At 38.4% G+C, this 19189-nt stretch overlaps 1 protein-coding gene across 1 annotated transcript in view; it reads right to left on the reverse strand.

Annotated features, from left to right (window-relative positions):
* The window catches only part of slc15a4 (solute carrier family 15 member 4), a 32737-nt gene that overhangs the window by 9108 nt on the left and 4440 nt on the right, over positions 1-19189 (reverse strand). The window contains exons 4-8 of the mRNA XM_042487887.2: positions 18490-18631; positions 17397-17477; positions 13778-13958; positions 8979-9137; positions 2596-2754 (exon numbers count right to left, since the gene is read on the reverse strand). Coding sequence (XP_042343821.1) covers positions 2596-2754; positions 8979-9137; positions 13778-13958; positions 17397-17477; positions 18490-18631 — 722 coding nt within the window. The remainder of the gene's footprint in view (positions 1-2595; positions 2755-8978; positions 9138-13777; positions 13959-17396; positions 17478-18489; positions 18632-19189) is intronic.

Genomic DNA, 19189 nt, shown 5'->3' on the forward strand with positions numbered 1-19189 from the left:
AAGAAGAAGTTGGACTGGGGGGCCAACTTTGCGCTGGTTTTATTTCAAAAGTGAAAAAAAATTTGGAAAACCAGACTGAATAATACACACTGCAAGTATGAAGGCATACAGCATATACTATTCTTCATGTTTTCTTATAATTTGAATATTTGGTCTCAGACCTGTATACATGGAAATTGATGGTCTGCCTTGTAAGCTTGTTTGGACTGGGCATTATATATTGATAAAAGAATAGAATAGAGTAGATTTTTGTTGTTGGACATGATTTTTTTCCATCAAAATTTTAACATATTTTAACAGTATTTAGTTGTACATATTTCACAGTATGATGTTATGATGGTCAGTCTGAGAATCTAACAAAAGTACAAGGAACAAAAATCTGAGTGTGTTTTCTTAAACTGACTATCACAAAAAAAAGAAGACAAAAAATAATCTCTGTTTTAAGTAACAGTTATGCGTGAGGTCTGATGTAGGTTTAATGTTGGGGTTAAGGCAAAGATTAAGTTATTTTTTTAGGGTATGGCTTTGCTAACTTATCCAAAAAGTGACAGGACGCCCCGATGCAAGCCAATGAGAATTCACAACAGGCACACAACACTCACACCTGAGGCGCTCCTACCTGGTGAAATACCAGGTTTTTAGTTATTCAATTCCTTTTAAGACCACTTTAATTGCCTATGTATCTTTCAATTTGCCATGAAAAGACACATTTGATAACTAAAATCACATGTGCAAATACTGGCCTAAACTGAGTCAACCACACTATTCACTAAAACATGTACACTGTTAAAATCAAATGAATCTTCAAACATACATCTCTCTTGCATTACTGTAACAAAGCACTCAATAGTAAGAAACTATCCTATCCTTTTGTCTGTCTGCCATTAATAAGTAATATTTGTGCCTTTTTCCAGAAGTCATTATCACAGACTTGGTGGACGCATCATGTGACACTTCACTGATGCTGACTAAAATTAATGCAAAAGCGGGGAGAGACGGAGCAACAGGAGAGCTGAGCATCCACCAGCGCCATTGCCAGACTAGCTGTGCCATCTCAATGTAACGCTCCAGGGACAGCTTTACTTAAGAGATCCAGGGCTATGTAATCAGACCCCCAGCCTGTGATTAATGTTGTTCATCTGTCTTCAGGCCCATACAGCTCAGTACAACTTAGCTTAGCTCACCCAAGATGCTGTTTACTGCACACCATTTTGCCTGCAGCCATGGAAATAAGTTGAATCCATTCCACCTAGAGAGCCATGAGATGTGGAAGAAGCTAACATCCAACAAACTGTGAAAAACAACCACAAAAACAAACCACATGATTCCTGACTGTACCTAATGCCTAAGCTTTGTGTTGTGTCTCTTTTATCATTGGCCAGGAGGATGTTTTGTTCCATTTCAGCAGCTCACCTTTTAAATGACTTGTTTTGGAAAGCAAAAAGAAGTCTTACAGGCAATCCGGCTGTACTTTAACTGCCCCTCGAGTGAAGCAAGGCTGAGCAAAGGATGGATTTATGAAGCGTGCCAAGCATCTTCCAGTGCTAACATCATCAAAAGTACCTCCCTACCTGTCGGCACACTGTATTAATGAGCTATTAGGTGTTTGAGGGTAAACAATTTACAGTGTTGGCTTATTTACCGCGTGCTAAGGGAAAAGTGCATCTGGGTTGGGAGCCTCCTCTTGCTGGGGAGCCCATCCATCTGCTGCCACCACCACACTATTCATTTCACCACTTGGATAGATTTACACAAACCTTTTGTCGTCAGGCTGACATGTCTATTTATTATGGGAAACCCTCTTAAAACAAGAGAACTGCACAGGGTGTTGCCCCACACCCCACCCTCTCTCTGCATTTAATTTACAAACACTTTAAGTGGATTTTAAATCAGCGCAAGCTATGAGCATTCTTAAGGTACAGCCCTAAAAAAACTTTCTGCATTCTGAATCAATACCAACAATTCTATTACGAGTCCATACATACAGTCGATGTGCAAAGTCAATAGTGCACTCTACATGCACTGAGCATCTAACAGCAGGCTTGACAGCCGTAATGCTCAATTCAGGTGGATTATGGACATCCCCAAGAAAACTCTATGAGCGAAGATCAATCACCTCTGTGCTGGAGATATTTTGAAGAGAGAAGCATCATTCTTTAAATTGAAGCAAAGACAAGGTCATCTCATGTCGTGCATGCAGAGTCATGATTCCCATTATGGAAGTCGTAATGATGATTAATCAAATAAAGAACATGTTAAGCTTTAAACCTGCAATATGGGCACCTGGAAACAACAGTAAAAACACTGACATGTATATACTAAGCAGGATTTTTCTAAAAACATTACATTCAAAAGCAATCCCTCTCAATCATCCCATCCAAGAGAATAAGTCACTATAAATCTGTTTGAAGGGGGGCAAAAAAATACTGCGATATACTGTGAAACTGCCAGAATCTTTAAAAATACGGGGATATAAATTTTAGGTCACACTGCCCAACACTAATAGCTGCTTTTATTTGTTGTTTTCTGTCTCTTGTGTGTGGTTTGCGACAATGATTTCACACATTATGAGAGTATAAACTACTATTCTCTTACCAAAGTCTTTGTGAGATGACATCCAGCCAATCTCCTTGAGAGAGACAATAGCCAGCAAACCGTAGCCCACGAAAGAGCCAATCCCAGAGAAGAAAAAGAATAGCCCCATGATGGCACTCTGCATGGACCTCGGGGCTGCAGAATATGCAAACTCCAGACCTGCAACAAAGAAGGTAAAAAAATGATATTTGTTGAATTATTGTGGAATATGTGCAGTATAAAATCATGAAAATTTGTTTAAATGCTAAAAGCTGAAGCACATAATGGCAAGGCAATAATAATAATAATAATAAAATTATACAAATTATGCTTTACGGGCAAAAGACAAGAAAAATAAAAATATTTTAAAAACATATAAGAATAACATCAGATTAATAAAAACACAGTTAAATATTTTGTAAAAGTACATACAACTTTAAAAACCAAATTGATAAAATGGATAAAAGTACCATGAAAACTAATAAAAAGCTTCAGAAAAGAGAAGCTTAGCTAATCTTAAGCTTAGTTTTCAAAATGGCTACAGATAGGACATTTCTTAGGTCCAAGGGGAGCTGATTCCAGCAGTGGGCAGCTTAATGGCTAAAAGCTGTTATTTACATTTCGTTTGAACTCTGGGAACCACTTACTGACCAGTCCCTGCAGATCTGCGATATATTTTGGTTCTAGACCATTGAGTGACTTGCAGACAATAAGCAGGGTTTTCAAGTCAATTCTATGTTTAACAGAAAGCCAACGCAAGTAGGTAAGTATCGGTGAAATGTGCTCTCTCTTAGAGAAAGCATAAGAAGGTACACCTGTAATATCATGCGATCTAGTCATGTGCTCTGTCTGTCTGTGACACGTTGACTGTGGCTGTTTCCATGTCAGAATATTGCATGTGAGACCAAAAGGCTTCCTCGGCAGCCACTTGGCAGCTAATTTTCACAGTGGCGCTGGTCTGTGGTGCCATTATTGGGTATCTGCAGTGCTTGGTACTAGTCTCGAAAACCAGTAATTTCTGGAAAATACATCACTCAGTATTTACTGTGTCATGAGAGAAAAAACTGAGTGAGAAAATGGGCATGGGACCAAAGAGAAAGAAAGATGAGGAGGAAAAAACATCAAATGTGTGTCTTTTTTTGCCTAGAGATCTGTCTGCCTGCAAGCTGACATTGATAATTTCATGGCACCTCGAACATGTGATTTTTCAAATGAGGCCCTATAGCTACATCTGTCAGGAGAGATTAGGGAGCTGCGGTTAAATACATTTGCCTTTTAAGACCTTCCTTGGAGGGAGACATAGCACAAATTAATGTGACGAACGGCTTTCTTACAGATACCTGCACTAGTTGTGCAAAAAAAATGCTTCGGAAGAAAAGAATTGAGATAAGAGCATGACAAACATAAGGTTATTATTCAATAGAAAATGTGAATGACCTTTACCAAAGTTCACAACGACGCTTTTGTTTATATCCTAAGCTAACCTTTTGATAGCAAAAAACACTGGTCAATAGCTATGCGTCTCACAGCGACTGCAAAGGTTGGTGAAGATTCCCAGATGCAGCTCTGCACAGTAAAGGGGACAGCACAGACCAACATTATAATGTTACGTGAAATTCAGCTCTTGTCTGTCGGTGACAACAAATAACTCATGAAATAATCAGAGTGATCTTGACCTTTCTCAACCAAAGGGCAGAATTATTGAGAGAAAAAAAGGCACGGAATTTAAAATGTATATATCATTTTTCCTCCCTAGGGCATCATTGGAGGGGTGATTTTTCTTTCTTGGTAAAAAAACATTAGCCTTTAACATTTCAAAAGTGCAATACATAATTAAAAATACTGTAGGGAATCATTTTGCAAAAGTTTTTTGCATATTCTTATTGCCTGAAAGCAGACAAACTCAGTTGGTGTACAAGCAAAGAATTACCCATCCTCCTACAAGACTAGGGATTGCAGCGAGGAATGTTGGACGGCACCGGAGGTTTTAAACAGATTTATTCAAACAGAAGAAGACTAAGGGGAAATACTCCTCTAAACCAGACATATGTCACATTTCTGTCAGCCAATTTTCCTTGAAGTAAGCTCTGCGGGATGGTATAGAGGGAGAGAGGAGAGTAAGTTTATTTTAAGGATCCCTATAGCTTTGTTATGTCTGGATTTGACTTTCATAGGGACGCTGGCAGTTTTTGTGGAAATTCCATGTGTTTTATAGAAGCCTTATGGAGTTCTGTTCAGGGGGTTTATAATACCCAAGCTTATTAAACACATTTCAATATCCATGGATTTTAAACCTAAAGATGACGGATGTGAATGTTCATTCGTACAAACACCCTGCAGTGACTGGATCGGCTTGATAATCGTTCCACTGTGGTGAGAGGAAAGAAAAGTCTTAAATATTAATGATTCAATCTTCACTCTTGATATAGAAATAAAGCGAGCGCTATATTGAAGAGCCTACAACAGCATGACCCGTAGTAATAGGAGAATGACTCAATCATGGCTCCAGGCCTTAACAAACTCAAATCAGTGAGATAACTGAGGCCTGAAACCATGATCTGTAGAGACCGTAGAAGAAAAGATACGAAGGGAGAAACGAAAAACTATAGACACAAAACAGATAAACACAATACAAGGCTGATTTCTGTTGTGTGTAGGATAAAAGAGGCCCACAGCTGCCACATTGCAATGTTCTATATCACAGTCTATGCATTTCTCACAGATACAAACTCCCCTTTTTTAATATAACAGAATATTGTCGCTGTTGCTTTCGCTCTTCTCAGTGACTCTGCAGCTGCAATTTGATACAACACAAGAGCAATTTCTCACTTTGTCACATGATTGTATTACTCGGGCAATACGGCATTACTTCTCATAGCTTTTAATGAAACGGCATTTCCTGTTTAGGTCAGAGCTCAAAAAAGATTTTTTTTTAAACAGAGCCAGTTTACTGAGCCATTTTCAGCCCTGAGAGTATCAGCAAGAAGTCTGCGGCTGTCAGTTGTGGCATGAACTATTCTGACCTGCTTTGATTCAATGTTTTTCTTTTTAATCATTTTTCCAGAGAAGAACAGGGAATCTATTTCTCTGGGGAAAGCAAACACTGCTACATTTTCAGTGAGCGATTATGGGTGGCCTCATATTGATGAGCATGTGTCTTTGGATGATATTTACTGGGATGAACCGCCTGAGCACCACCAGTAATACAACTTTGAATACATATCAGACTTGGGCCATATTCTCAAGCTTCCTGCTGTTAAAGGTTGTTCCAAGTGCTGTAAAAAAATCCAAGAACTGTGATATTTTGTAGGAAATTCTCTTTCCATGAAGATTAAAGCTATTCCCAAAGGATCTCAACCATTAGGACAGCTTCTAAGGTCACAAAATAATGAATAAGGAGGATTATTACAAAACTTAGGGCTTTCAGAAAGAGTTAATATACCCAAGTTAACTTCACTTCACTTCACTTCACTTTAAGCGATATCAAGTCATGCAGGTAGCTGTGGCTTACTGTGCCAAGGTTTTGAGATATCTACCTCTGGAACTTTGGCTGCCACCCCAATGGAGATTAATCAAATTTTGTTTGTGCTCTACAGTGAGCGATCGTTCACCTGCTGTTTTTTTAAAAAAATTTAATATATATACTGATCATATCATAGAAGCAATATCTCTAGTTGTACAGGACCATTGTGGACAATCTTGCACATCAACGAGATGGAGCACAGTAACATATAGTTGGCTTTATGCAGCATTCACATGGAATCAATCAGTAGAAGGTAGACAGACAATACTTTCACAACGGCACGGTAAAAAAAAACAGTCCAACGGAATGGCAGGATATGTTGCAATGGTGATGGCATATTGTTTACAAAAAATTGAGAAAAAAAAGTAGATTAAAAAAAAAAAACAATCAAAAAAGTTTATTTTTTCATGTAATTTTCTAGTAATGTCAATATTTTTCAGATCACCTGGTTTTGCCTCGTGTGAGGGAGCTGCCTAACATCTAGTTATACATTTCATGGAAAAAAGTTACAAACATCTTAATTTTGAATGTCTACCGTTACCATTGCTGATATTCTCTGCCGGGCTCACCTATTTTACTGTTCAGGGACCAGATGCATAAACCTATGTAGATTAATGATTAAAACTGTGTGTATAGACAAAGCTAAAATACGCATATGCATTCTTTTAGTCAGATTTGGAAAGACGTTTGTATGCCTGATTTTGTTATATAAATCTCGATCATATTGCTGGCGTTTTGGAAGGGTAAAAGCATTTGCTAATGTTAAATCGTGGCTTGATGATCTTGTCAGGACTCTTGAGGTGGAGAGGATAAAATGTATTAGAAATGAGCAGGTGAACTTATTTGATGCCTTCTGACCAGCTTTTTTTCAGTATTTGAAGAAAATAACAGTTTGATGCCATTTGCAGATTTTCACTATCAAGTAAATATAGGATCCTTTGATTTTGTCTTGGTTTTCATGGTTGGGTGATTTGTTTCTCTTTTTTTTAACCCCTTTTCTTCTATTGTGTTATTTTTAATAATAAAAAACCTGAAAGAGAACGCTGTCTGTTTTAGTTCTGGAAATGCACTAATTATCTTCATACTACAGTTGTTTATTTACCGATAATGTCTATGTTTGTTTAGATTTGCTGATGATTTATGCAAAATGACCCCTATAAAAATGCTTTCAATAAACCTCGATCATTTCCACACCCACAGTCCACCATGTTTGCATATCACTACTTGTGCCCCTCCACCATTTTTTTCAACCTGTCAGTAAGAAAGATGGTAAAAAAAAATAAAAAATTGTAGCTTCACTATCTTTGGTAAGGTTCTCCAACAGTGCCAGGACAGCTGTAATAACACACGGCTGTTGTGATTTGTAGTGTCTTTGCCACTAATTCATCACATTTCTGCCAACCATTGTCACGGTAAAATCTCAATTATTATGATTTTTGACCGCCAGAAAGATGATCAATGATTAACTCATACTATCATATTAAAACAGATTTTACAAAGTGCTTCACAGAATAACATTAAACCATCACTAACAGGGAGATGTGTGCCAATAAAAATGATGATGAAATGTATCACTTATAAATGATCTAAAGTTATATTTATAAATGTGCTTTTGATTGACATTTTACACAACATAGTGTAGCCTGCAAAAAAATTATTACAATCAGTGAAATTGGCAAACATCATATCACCTGCAGGGATCTCAGCTAAAACTGTGTGTATGCCAGCTCTGAAAGATGCGTCAGATGGACATATTCTCACCAGTTTATGAGTGACAAAAGGCATACGTGTGGTTTTTGTACATTGTTCATCCACTCTCGTCCACTAAAATGATATCTGCTTTGTCGTCTTCCAGCTCTGATTCCATGTGAATGCAGCACTACAGTAAGCCAGTGACTTTTCCTTTGTTCCAGCCATCACTAGAGTCCATAGTATAACGCTTCTAAATTGGAAGTTGATGCATAACATTCGTTTAAGGATGTTTAAAGCTCATTCACTGCCTCTTTGGTTTATATGCAAATAAAATTGTCATCACCCTTAAAGTGTTGGACTGATAATTAAACATATCATATTCTGTGTATTCAAGTGTATTACGTCCCTTTGAATAGTGTGTCAGCACTAATTGGATAATTAAGAGCTGAACTTGCAATAGAGTGTATGTCGGTACAATTTGTCAGAATTATCTCTCTAGAGTGTGGGTGTGTGTGGGAGAGAAGGCACGGCTCACATTGTGATTACTATTTCATATGCTGGTATATATTTAAGTTCATGGTGGTAAATGTCAACACACCAGCTGACTGAACATGGGGGTGAAAAGTTAATGTTCTTATGTTAATTGTGCTGCCACTTTGACTCTACCCTCAGGGATACATAGTGCGGTGTTAGGTTTAGGTCTGTGCATTCATTCATCTTATTATCTACTGTATCTGTGTGGACAACAGGCAGAGGAAGAGCGCCTATGTGCTGATGGTCACTGGCTGGTTCAAGGCTCAGCTTTCATCATCATTTCAGTTTTGAAAAGTTACTTAATCCACACCTTATTTATAAAATGTTCCCTTTATTGAGCGATGTCTTGCAGTTGTGTGAGAAAATCAGGATAATCAATTATCGATTGACTCTCTGGGCTATTTACTCTGAAACAAATTAAGCTGGTGCTGGTGATGAATCAAACAAACTGGTCAAAAAGAGTTTACACATTAGTCTTCATTGCATTTTGCAAGACAAACGGGCGCTATTTTTCAGCGTACAATCTATCCAGAGTGGCTCAGCGTGAAGGGGAATCAGACCACTGCAAGATACTGTATTTCACTGTTAGTCTGAATCATCATGTCTACCTGACCACGGCGGTAAATGAGACACAGGAGATGTGAAACGACTTTACCTGCAATGCTGGCAAAGATTTCGCTGATTCCTATCAGCACATACTGAGGCACTTGCCACCATATGGGTAAATCTGCAGCGTAGTATGTAACTTTGCCAAGCACCTGGTCAATGGTACCATTTGATTTGACAATCTCCAGCCGTTTGGTCTCCAAAATACCTGAGGACAGACACAGAAAAGATGCACATGAGCTCAATAAAGGCACAGTCAAATGCAAGAAAAATTGGACAAAGCATTGTCCTAAAACACCTCACACAACACAGCCTTCTTTGGTATACCATCCTCAAAATGCAAGGTCACAATTCTGCAGGCAAATGCTATATTATTTGCTTCCCTGTTGGCTCAGACTTTTTAAGTGGGAGTCAAATACAGCACTCTAATTCTTACAGTGGTAAGAGGAGGTGCTCTCTCTTCTGCCATATGAGAAACTGTGATATAATGTAAGCAAAGCCTGCAAAAACTCCTTTTTAACCTACAGTCCTCTCAAAGAGTTTGCTGAAGTCTTTTTGAATGCACTTTTTGACTTGTTGTAACTTCAGTACTTGAACAGATGTAAGTGCATATTATTATACTGTATTTAAAAACATTTTTGTTACCTGTGAACTAAAATGGATGTCCCTGTCTGTCTTTCAATGTTTCATTTTTATTTCCTCTTTTATTTCTCTCTCTCATTTGTTTTTCTTTTTTGAGCCTTGGAATTTAATTTGCCTTGTTGTATTATGTTTGCCTTTATACCCACAACCTCAAAAATATATAATTAAGTATTCAAAGCAAACAAACAAAAAGAAAAACACTACACATACACACACACACACACACACACACACACACACACACACACACGTATATAATCTAAATTTCTGCAACATAAACTAACAGGGCATGGGGTGAATCTTAGGGCCTCTATATTTCAGTCAGGAAAAGAGCCGCTTGTTAAAGTACTTAAAGTCCATGACACCAACAAACACTGCCAGACTTAGAGGATTCAGTGACACTCCATTAAGCATCTAACTAGTTTTAGGACTACCCTACCACTTCATTAAGATCACATCTGCGTACTTCCATATTATGGCAGTTAGTAATGGACCAGTGCAGAAGGCTAAATAATAAGACCCAAAGAGTTGTCATCAACCGCTTCAGCCTGCTAAAAGCTTTATTCGATAGAGCTATTATCATGTAACCAGCGGCTATTTCCAGATAACTCCCAGAGACAGCCTCCTATCATAACTACACTTAATGCTGTATTTGAGAGGAGTTGTAGCCTTGTAATCCGGCTATCCTATAATACCAGCCGTCCATCTCAGGCAGTGTGGCCACTGGTCTGCCAAGAGCAAGAGTTGCACTATAAACACACTACTGCCTTTTTTTTCCCCCCTTTACTAAGCATCACACATCAGACAGCCCAGCGTGATCCATGGCAACTCTTCTCCAGCTTTTATGAAAAATAGAGATGCTTTTGGACACCTAAAAGCCATTGAGCTTCAACCAAAGAAGATTATAAAGTTAAGAGAATGTGATAAAAATGTGCTTAAAAAAAATCTCTTCAAAAGCAATGTCAGCGCAGCTTTTCAGAGCTAACCCCAGTGTGTGGCTGAAGTCTGGGACTGCGGATCAGAAACAGTGCACTGTCCGCCTGACAGCATGTCTTCAGTTGTCCCTTTGCACTACAAGGGAGGTCCAGCTGTCCTCATGCCACGAATGTCAGAGCAAACGATGAAATCCTGTGAAATATCGCTGCACCAACGACATCATGACAAATTCCTGCACATTTGTTGCACGCGGTGATGAAAGTGATTTTAACTCTGAACAGCAGTGCTGTGGCCAATGTTGTGGACACAGAGTGGCGGGGCTGACAATGCGATGTGTTGGACTGGCTATTCTCTGGGCAAAGGATGCCACACTTGGTCGTTCACAGCTCTCCATTTGTCAGTGTCTGAGCACAACATGATTTCAGCTAGTGGACAGATGCAAATAAGCACTGAGGACACACAGAAAGCCAGCTGACGGAAAAGCAGTTCAAAATGTAATAATAACACTGTAAGGCAGCTCCCTGGAGTCAATGTGTGTAACTGAATTAATGTGAGGAAAGGCAATGCTGGGGATAAACAGCACACATGCTCAGCAAAATATTCTTGGATGAATAATTCTTAAAATTAGTTGCAGATACAATATCATTAATACTGCATCTAAATAACAAGTTTTACACAGTCTACTGCTGTACAGATTTGATCCGGTCGTCTGATTTGACTCCAAAAATTCAGGTCAGAACTATGTTGCACACTAGTTGTGTATTCACCTACTGTTCTGTGACCAATGGCCACACCACTGCACCATCATAAACCCTTTCTCTCCACTCCTAGGACTCAAAATTGCTTTCTGCAATATTTGGAATTCATTTAGTCTGAATTCAAATGCAGGGATTGCACTTTCTTTCAAGAAGCCAAATGGAAAAGTAAATACCTGAATAGCTTTTGAACATCAGAAAATGAACATGTTAGAGCACCTTTCCTCCCAGGAATGCTCATGTCCTCTGAAAGGAAAATATTACTTTAAACCGAAAAGTAGACACATTAGATTTGGTTAATAGACCTTTCACCGCGGCTCTCTGATTGAAAAGGATGTTTTTGATGGGCTAAGTCGGGCTCTAATAACTCGCTAGAACATCTGAAGACTCTCCCTCAGCAAACTTTCTCATCTCCTCTTCTCCATGTTTATATAATATAAGGCAGAGGGATAAGTGCAGCCCAGCACCCTTTCCTCTCTCTCTTTCCCGTAATAACACAAGAAAAAACAATCTCTTAAAATTCTTGCTTTAAAAACCAAGAAGCTTTCATCATTGTACCATCATTCAAAAATATAACTTATTGACCTTTGGCAGTTTTCTTTGTTCTTTTTTGTAGATTTGTGCCTGATGTATAAACTGATTCATGGTCTTGCACCACCACCACTTTAACAAAGTTTCAAAGTGCAATACGTTTAGGAAAACTGCTTTTGGATGATATGGATTTTTATGAACCACGGCAAATACATGGAACTCTATTCCCACCTTTATCAGAGAATGCACAAGTTTAAGTATTATTTGAACAACACTTAAAATATGGCTCAAGACAAACAAATCATGTGATCACTGATCTAAACACCTGTATGGAATCAACTGTGTTCCTTGACTATATAGTGCATATTTTGTATAAAGTATTTTATGTGATATACTGTTCGTAAATTTGCAAACTGTTTTGCTTGCAAATTGTTAGATTTTAATTGTCCGTGTTGTACTCTCTGTATTGTTTTGTACTTTTTTCCCTCCCAGGGACCACAGATGCAAATTAGCCATATAGCCAATTAAAATACAGTAAACTAAACAAAACTAGTTGGGTACTCGTCCCTTTAATCTATGTCGACGTAAAGATCATACTCAACATTTATTTTATATTAAGCTTCTTGAATCAGCCAGTAATAATAAGTAAATTTGGATTTGAGCTGATTATAAAGGTCCTTAGTGTCATGAAGTGAGCTTTACCATTAAAAAACACCCTGCTTCTTTTTAGTTATAGTGATACTGAAGCACATTTAAATACCGAGTAAATACCACCTTTACACATTTTGCTGTCAGATGACTATAAAGACGCAAGAATTATAACTTTATTATGCAGACAAGGATTAAGAAACTACCAGATTGTGAATATGACATGACACATACAGTAAGTATAATCTTATTTGATGGCTCAAGTGTTTGTGTTGCAAACTGCATTCACAGGGCTACATGCAGCATACCAAGTTGCTTTTCAATCTGGACTCAAGAAGCACTTGGTAAAAATCCTTTGAAACAATGGGTTAAACTTAATAATGGTTTAGCTAATCAGATTACATTATTTGTTTTTTTTTTATAATGTTGAACATCCATAGATTTGTTACTCCCTAATTTATCTCCATCTTAGTTTGTATGAACAAAATATTTAACAAACTCACAATAAAATGTAATTATCCCTCAGAATTGTTGTCAGATTTGATTCAGTGCATGGTTAACAGTCAATTGGCAATCTGGTTGAAGCACGCCAGTCAATATCTAAAAGGTCACTAATGACAGAACATGTTCGTATTCAATGTTGCGGATGTATTGTGCATCTGAGAAAGGGCAGTCGTTGTGGAAAATATAATGTGCATTGATTCTCAGGAGTGCTACTGATTTGCTTTCTTCCTGCCTCCAGGCGTGTTTCTCAAACATTTTAGCCTGGATGTATCAATGCTGCAGCACCCACTGACAGGCCTGGCTGAGACTTTATTTCCAAAATAATCCAAAGCCTAGCAGTGAATAGGACTGAGCAGCGCTGCTGGATGCGGGTGCAGTCATTCAGGACCGGAAAGTAAGATGCCACAGCTCCCCCTGGGCTCTGCAGGGCGAGGAGAAAAGGCAAAACTCTGGGGCTAGTTTTCCTTTGGCCAAGCAGAAAGTGATGTTTTGATTCAGGGACTATTAATACTTCTCAGTCCCACAATGAGAAACGGCAACCATTAACGATCAGACAAATACCAGTAAATCATACTTAGAACAGATTAAAAGACGCCTCAGCAGCAATAATATATTCTCATTGTTGGTAAAGAACTGATATATTAGAGCCAAGTCCTACAAAAACAGTATTTAGGATTTAAATGAATAAATAGTGAAGCTGTGGCACTAAAGCTGCGTTGCTTGCTACTTTGTGACTACTGACTGCATGTGGCATTAACCAAAAGTACTCACTTTATTTGTTTTGCCAATTTATGTTACGGTGTAGAGAGAGCACGTCTGATTTTGCACTCACCCGCTGCCACGGCCGACCACATTACAAAGAACATCCCCACTGCGATCCTCTTCAGAGAGGAGGGCAGCAGGCCGCGGCGTTTCAGGATGGGGTCCACCACTTTGTCCTTAAGGGGAATCAGCATGAGGATGAGCACTGCGTCAAACATGGTGAGCCAGGCGGCAGGGAAGCGGAACGTCATCTGGGGGATCCAGAGGACAGAGATGAGGTAAAACTGTGCAAAAAAGCAACAAAGCATGAAAACTACAGAGAATGTCAGTGCATTGCAACACAGGTCACAGGGTGTTTGTGTGCATATGAGTGTGCATGTGAGTGTGTACATTTTGGACTTGGTATTGCTTTGGCACCCCCAGGTGGTCAAAACCAAACATAATAAAATGAAAATATCTCATAGTAAAGAAAGCACACAGTCAATTCAATAAATAACTATGAAATAGGTAGAAGAGTTATAAATGTTGTTATTTCTACAATGATAAGTAGTGGCAGTAGTTTTTTTATATGCTTATCTATCAAATGTGTAAGTTGCATACAAGACAAAGTATATCTGTTTGGATATAAATAACACTTTCCACCACAAATTCTAAATGTAGAACCACAAAGTGTAATCTATGAAAGGAATAATTACACAGTGCAAACAGACAGGATGAAATATCAATCAGAGGGGAAAATCCATTCTGAGCAGCACACAACGTACAAGTTAAGGCAATATCTCACTGAGGGAGCAATGAAAGACTGCAAACTGCTGGAGATGTTTTTTGCAATTCAAATTCCAAGTGCCATCTGAGCTCCCGATGTGTCTCTGCTTTAACACTTCTGATAGCATCATTTATTCTCAAATTGAATTTCCATTTCTCGGAATAACCGCTGGCAATCTATACGCAGCTCCTTAGAGAGTGTTTTCCTCCCTTGTTTGCGCATTATCATATTCAAAATGAAAGAAAGTGCTAAGGGAGACTTTTCCTTTGCCAAGGAAAGCCTGGCATGAATGAAGGAGGTGTCCCAGCAGGCCCAGGTCTGTGGTGGGCATGATGTTCTGTTTTTCTACTTCCTGAAATGGACTATATACATATGTACTGTATGTACATATACTGAATAACATGGTTCCCAGATTGGTAGGGCTCTGCATTGTTCCAAAATAATGACACCAGTTTCAATGACAGTGGACTTTAAGTAATTCAAATAACAACAAAGTACTTCTTTTGATACCTTTCCCCCCCCACTTCATCCAATATGAATAGAAGAATTCAGTTCACCAGACACCACGGCCGTATAGTATAGTCATACTTTCAAATATTTTGGTGGCATCTCTGCCAGTGGTGGACAAAGTACACAACGCTATCACTTGAGTCAAAGTATAGATACTCCTGGTCAAACGATACTCCAATACAAGTTTAAGTTGTTGAGTCAAATTATTACTTTAGTTAAAATAATGGAGTACTTGCTTTTAAAAAATACTAAAGTAGTCAAAGTACTTTTTCTCTTTTAATCTCAATGCATTTTTCATATTGTTACAGTGCATTTACAGAACGTAATGACTCTTAAACAACCCAATGAATGCACTGACTTGGTTGTAGAAGCAAGTAAATTGAACAAGTCATAATTTGTGGGCTCGGTTAATTTAACTTTTTTTTTTTGCTCATCATTTTGTGGTATTATATCTAAATAGAATCAAAACTTAAAATTAAAACAATCATTAACAACAACAGGACTCGACTATCTAAGCTATCGGCTTTCATTTGGACCAAACAATGTCGATGGCTTTCGCAACTGTATATTAATTCAACTTCTATTACAGCATTGCCAGAAATGTGAAACAGCTTGACCTTTCCTCTCCACCTGACTCTACAACGAGGCATGTGAGGTAGAGAAACGGGAACACTACTTCGACAAACAAACCACACAGACAACAGCATGATCACAGTTTATGGACTTTTGCATGTTAGAAAAGAAAAAAATCATCCGCTGAGAACCTTCATAGAAATGTAGTGGAGTCAAAATAACAAGTTTCAAAAATACTGACACTTACTTATAAAGTACAGATACTCAAAAACTAGTACTTAAGTCAATGTACTTCATTACTATCCAGAATTGATCTCTGCACAGTGATGTGCCAAATCCTTAAAATACACCATGCTTGACTTCACCACACCAATCCACAGACTGTATTGGTTGAAGCTGTTGCAGTAGGGGGCCGATCACATGTCGCATTAAATCTAACAACTGTGGTGACTGGCAGTAAACAAAACCATACAAACTGTCTTCTTTTTTTTCTAGACTTGAGCACATAAAGGACTGAATGCAGGTATCATTTCACTGGAGATGTTTCAATACTACTTGGAATTGCTTTATTGTGGTCGATACCTTAATGGTAATCACAACCGATACCAAGCCCTACAGGCTGGAAACTCGAAATACGAGGAAAAAAAAGAAGAAGCTGGCAACCACTTCTCTGTGTCTCAAAGAAATAAAATAGTAGTTTTGAATTAAAAGTACAAACACTTTACAAAATGTAGTTCAAACCAGTACTAATGCAAAAAGTCTAAAAATGACTTGTATATTCATGGAGACACAAAATAAATGCCACTGTGTTAGAGTAGTAATCTAAGGATCTTATCTTATTCTAATAAATTACAACATGTTCACTCCTCCCATTCCCAGTTGCTATTATTATTAGTATGGGCTCTGTTTGCTTGAAGAGACAGTATTTGTTCAGCTTTGCCATTGAAATGTGTCAGGTGAGGTGAGGGAGCAAATCACAGAGGCATCTAATCTCACTTCCCTTTTGATGTTGCGAAGTGTCGAGGCTGGTAGCAGAGAACGCTCAGTTTTGTTTTGGATACTAGATAAATAGTGTGTGAAGGGAAAGAAAAAAAAACACCAGTGTATTTCTTAAACACAGTTAAACACAGTGGGGTGTGAGTAAACAAAACTATGTCAGACAGTTTCAGTGTCACAAGCCTCTGTGTGCATATTGTTGAAATGTGAGAACATATAACATGCTATTTATATAGCTCAAAGTTACATTGTGTGGTTTACAGGCAAGTGTTTCACTTCATGTTTCCAAGAAGTCAGCACACTTAAACTGTCTGTTCAAAAAGAACAGGTGCACTATACATACTACACTTCCTAGTAACCCATTTCATCACCTCTGAGTTTTTCAGGAGCCATATGGAGCCATGTGGAGTAACCGAGGGGGGAAACTGTCATCAAAGCCCTCCAGAACATAACAGACACTCTGTCAGAGGCAGACATAAGTACAGCAGCAACACTAGTCAGGAGGAATCAGTTGGAGGCGCTGCTGCAAAGGCAGAGTCACAGCCAGGTTGCTAATCTGCGAGGTATTAGTCTGTGAAGTAAAGTTGTGACTTAATCCCCAAGGTATTACCAACCTTTGCTGCTGCCTCCAGCTGTTGCCTACCATTGTGTGTCAGTGACCTACTGACTCCTTTAGTGTCAACAGTGAAAAATCTAGTTTAAACCTACTCATGAGAGGGCAGGTTTGAGCTCCACATTGGTGCATTTAACTAAAGAGAGTTATTACGTCACCACACTGCTGCTACTTTTTAAATGAAACAAAAAAACAGGTACTTAAATTGAGAGCGCATCCACTTAACGTTACCTGTTGGGGGTCAGCAGATACATTCGAGGCACTATTAGGAATCCTAAGATGAAGACTCTGTAGGATGTACGTTGTCTGCATCTGCAACACAATAAGGAGATTAGAGTCCCAGCATGAGGTAATTCTCCACTTCATGACCACCAGGGTGCCTTGTACAAAACCATTCTTCAACAATACTGAAGCGGATAATAATCTTTCCTCGTATTAACACATGGCGTGTACATATCTGCATACAGAAAGCTTTAGTAATAAATGTGAAACATAGCTCATAAATTTTTGATTCAACTAAAAGAGGAACACCGCCCAAATTAATAATTCCAATATGTTGTTTCCAGGGTAAGGTGCTCCCTGACCTTATTGTTTTCTCAATTTGCAGACATTCACAGCTGCCGTTCTTCTTCTTTCAGTTAGCTGCCAGCTGCTTTTTTAATATCCCGTGGTGGGTCGCACACATCACACATCATCAGAAAGTCACACCCATCCTGCCGGCTGTCCCTTTTATACAGATGTTCTTTCAGCACTGTTACTATCTCCCATGCCAGCTTAAAGGTCAGACAACTCTGTCCCCCTAATCTGTGATCGTACCTTTTATACAGAATGGCAAGGCGGCATAAGGGCACGATATTCCTACCATGAACCGGCAGTGAGAAATGGGCTTTTATTTCTGATCATGAGCGACTCTGTCTCAAAGCAAAGCCAGACACCAGAGAAGTAGGTCTCACACTTGTGATGTCATAAAGTCTGGAGATAGACAATGAATAAGAGCCTGATTTGGTGGCCCCACAGTCTTTGTTTTCGTTTTTATACACAAATGAACTTTATTGTGCTGTAGTTTTCTCAGTTCTGAAACATAAAATGTGACCATATACTCAAAACATATATCTGGCTGCTCTCAGTGTCGCCTAGAACACCTTTCACCATTCACTGTCTATGGAGCAGCTCCAGACTATTATACTTGATGACATCACAAATGTAAGTTTTAGCACTATATTTTTTTAATTTGGGAGAGATTAGTCCATTTTTATTAATATTTTTAGACCATAAGAATAACATGTATAAATTTTGAAAAGGGACGTAGTTCCCCTTTTCTTACCTGGAAGTACACAGTCCAGTATGGGATTAGGGCGAAGAAAACTGGGAGGATTTTCACCAGGGCTTTCACTTCTTCTACTTTCTCTTCTGGATATTTTCCTCCATAGGTCACTTTGGCACTGTCTAGTAGTGTTGGTTTGTTGCTTTGTGGGAATAAAAGAGAAAAAATAACCTTTAAAATAAATATTATTTTAAAACTACAGTGTGATTGATAACATAAAATAAACATATGAATAACCAAATGCAGACTACACTTCTTTTAAACTCTTTAAGTGCAAGTCTTAATCAGCCTTTTTTGTGAACATCTTACCCTTAAATAAAAGCACTTCTAGAGACAGGGAAGAAACTTTATTCTAAATCCTATAATCCACGTCTCTGGGGAAAATGTCTTAATATGGAATTCTTGAAAGGCTGCAGGATTGGCCAACTTAAAATATTCAATGTCAAGTTTTTGAACCAATTGTGCTGCTTTGGTTCAAAGTCAAGTAACAGCACTTCAGAATAACTTTTCACCACAGGGAATGAAGATGAATGCCCAGACATTCATCTTCAGAAAAGAATTATACAGGGGGATCAAAGGCAGCTTTAACATAAAGGTCTACCAACAACACCTAGCTGTGTTATTCGCCATCCCACTTAACTTTGTCATGAACAAAATATACTTGCTTCACTGTTGGAAAGAGCCTTCCCATTGAGATTGA

The sequence above is a fragment of the Plectropomus leopardus genome, chromosome 4, assembly GCF_026936395.1.
Source record: "Plectropomus leopardus strain MGB_pleo_1.0 chromosome 4, ASM2693639v1, whole genome shotgun sequence".
NCBI classification, from domain to species: Eukaryota; Metazoa; Chordata; class Actinopteri; order Perciformes; family Serranidae; genus Plectropomus; species Plectropomus leopardus.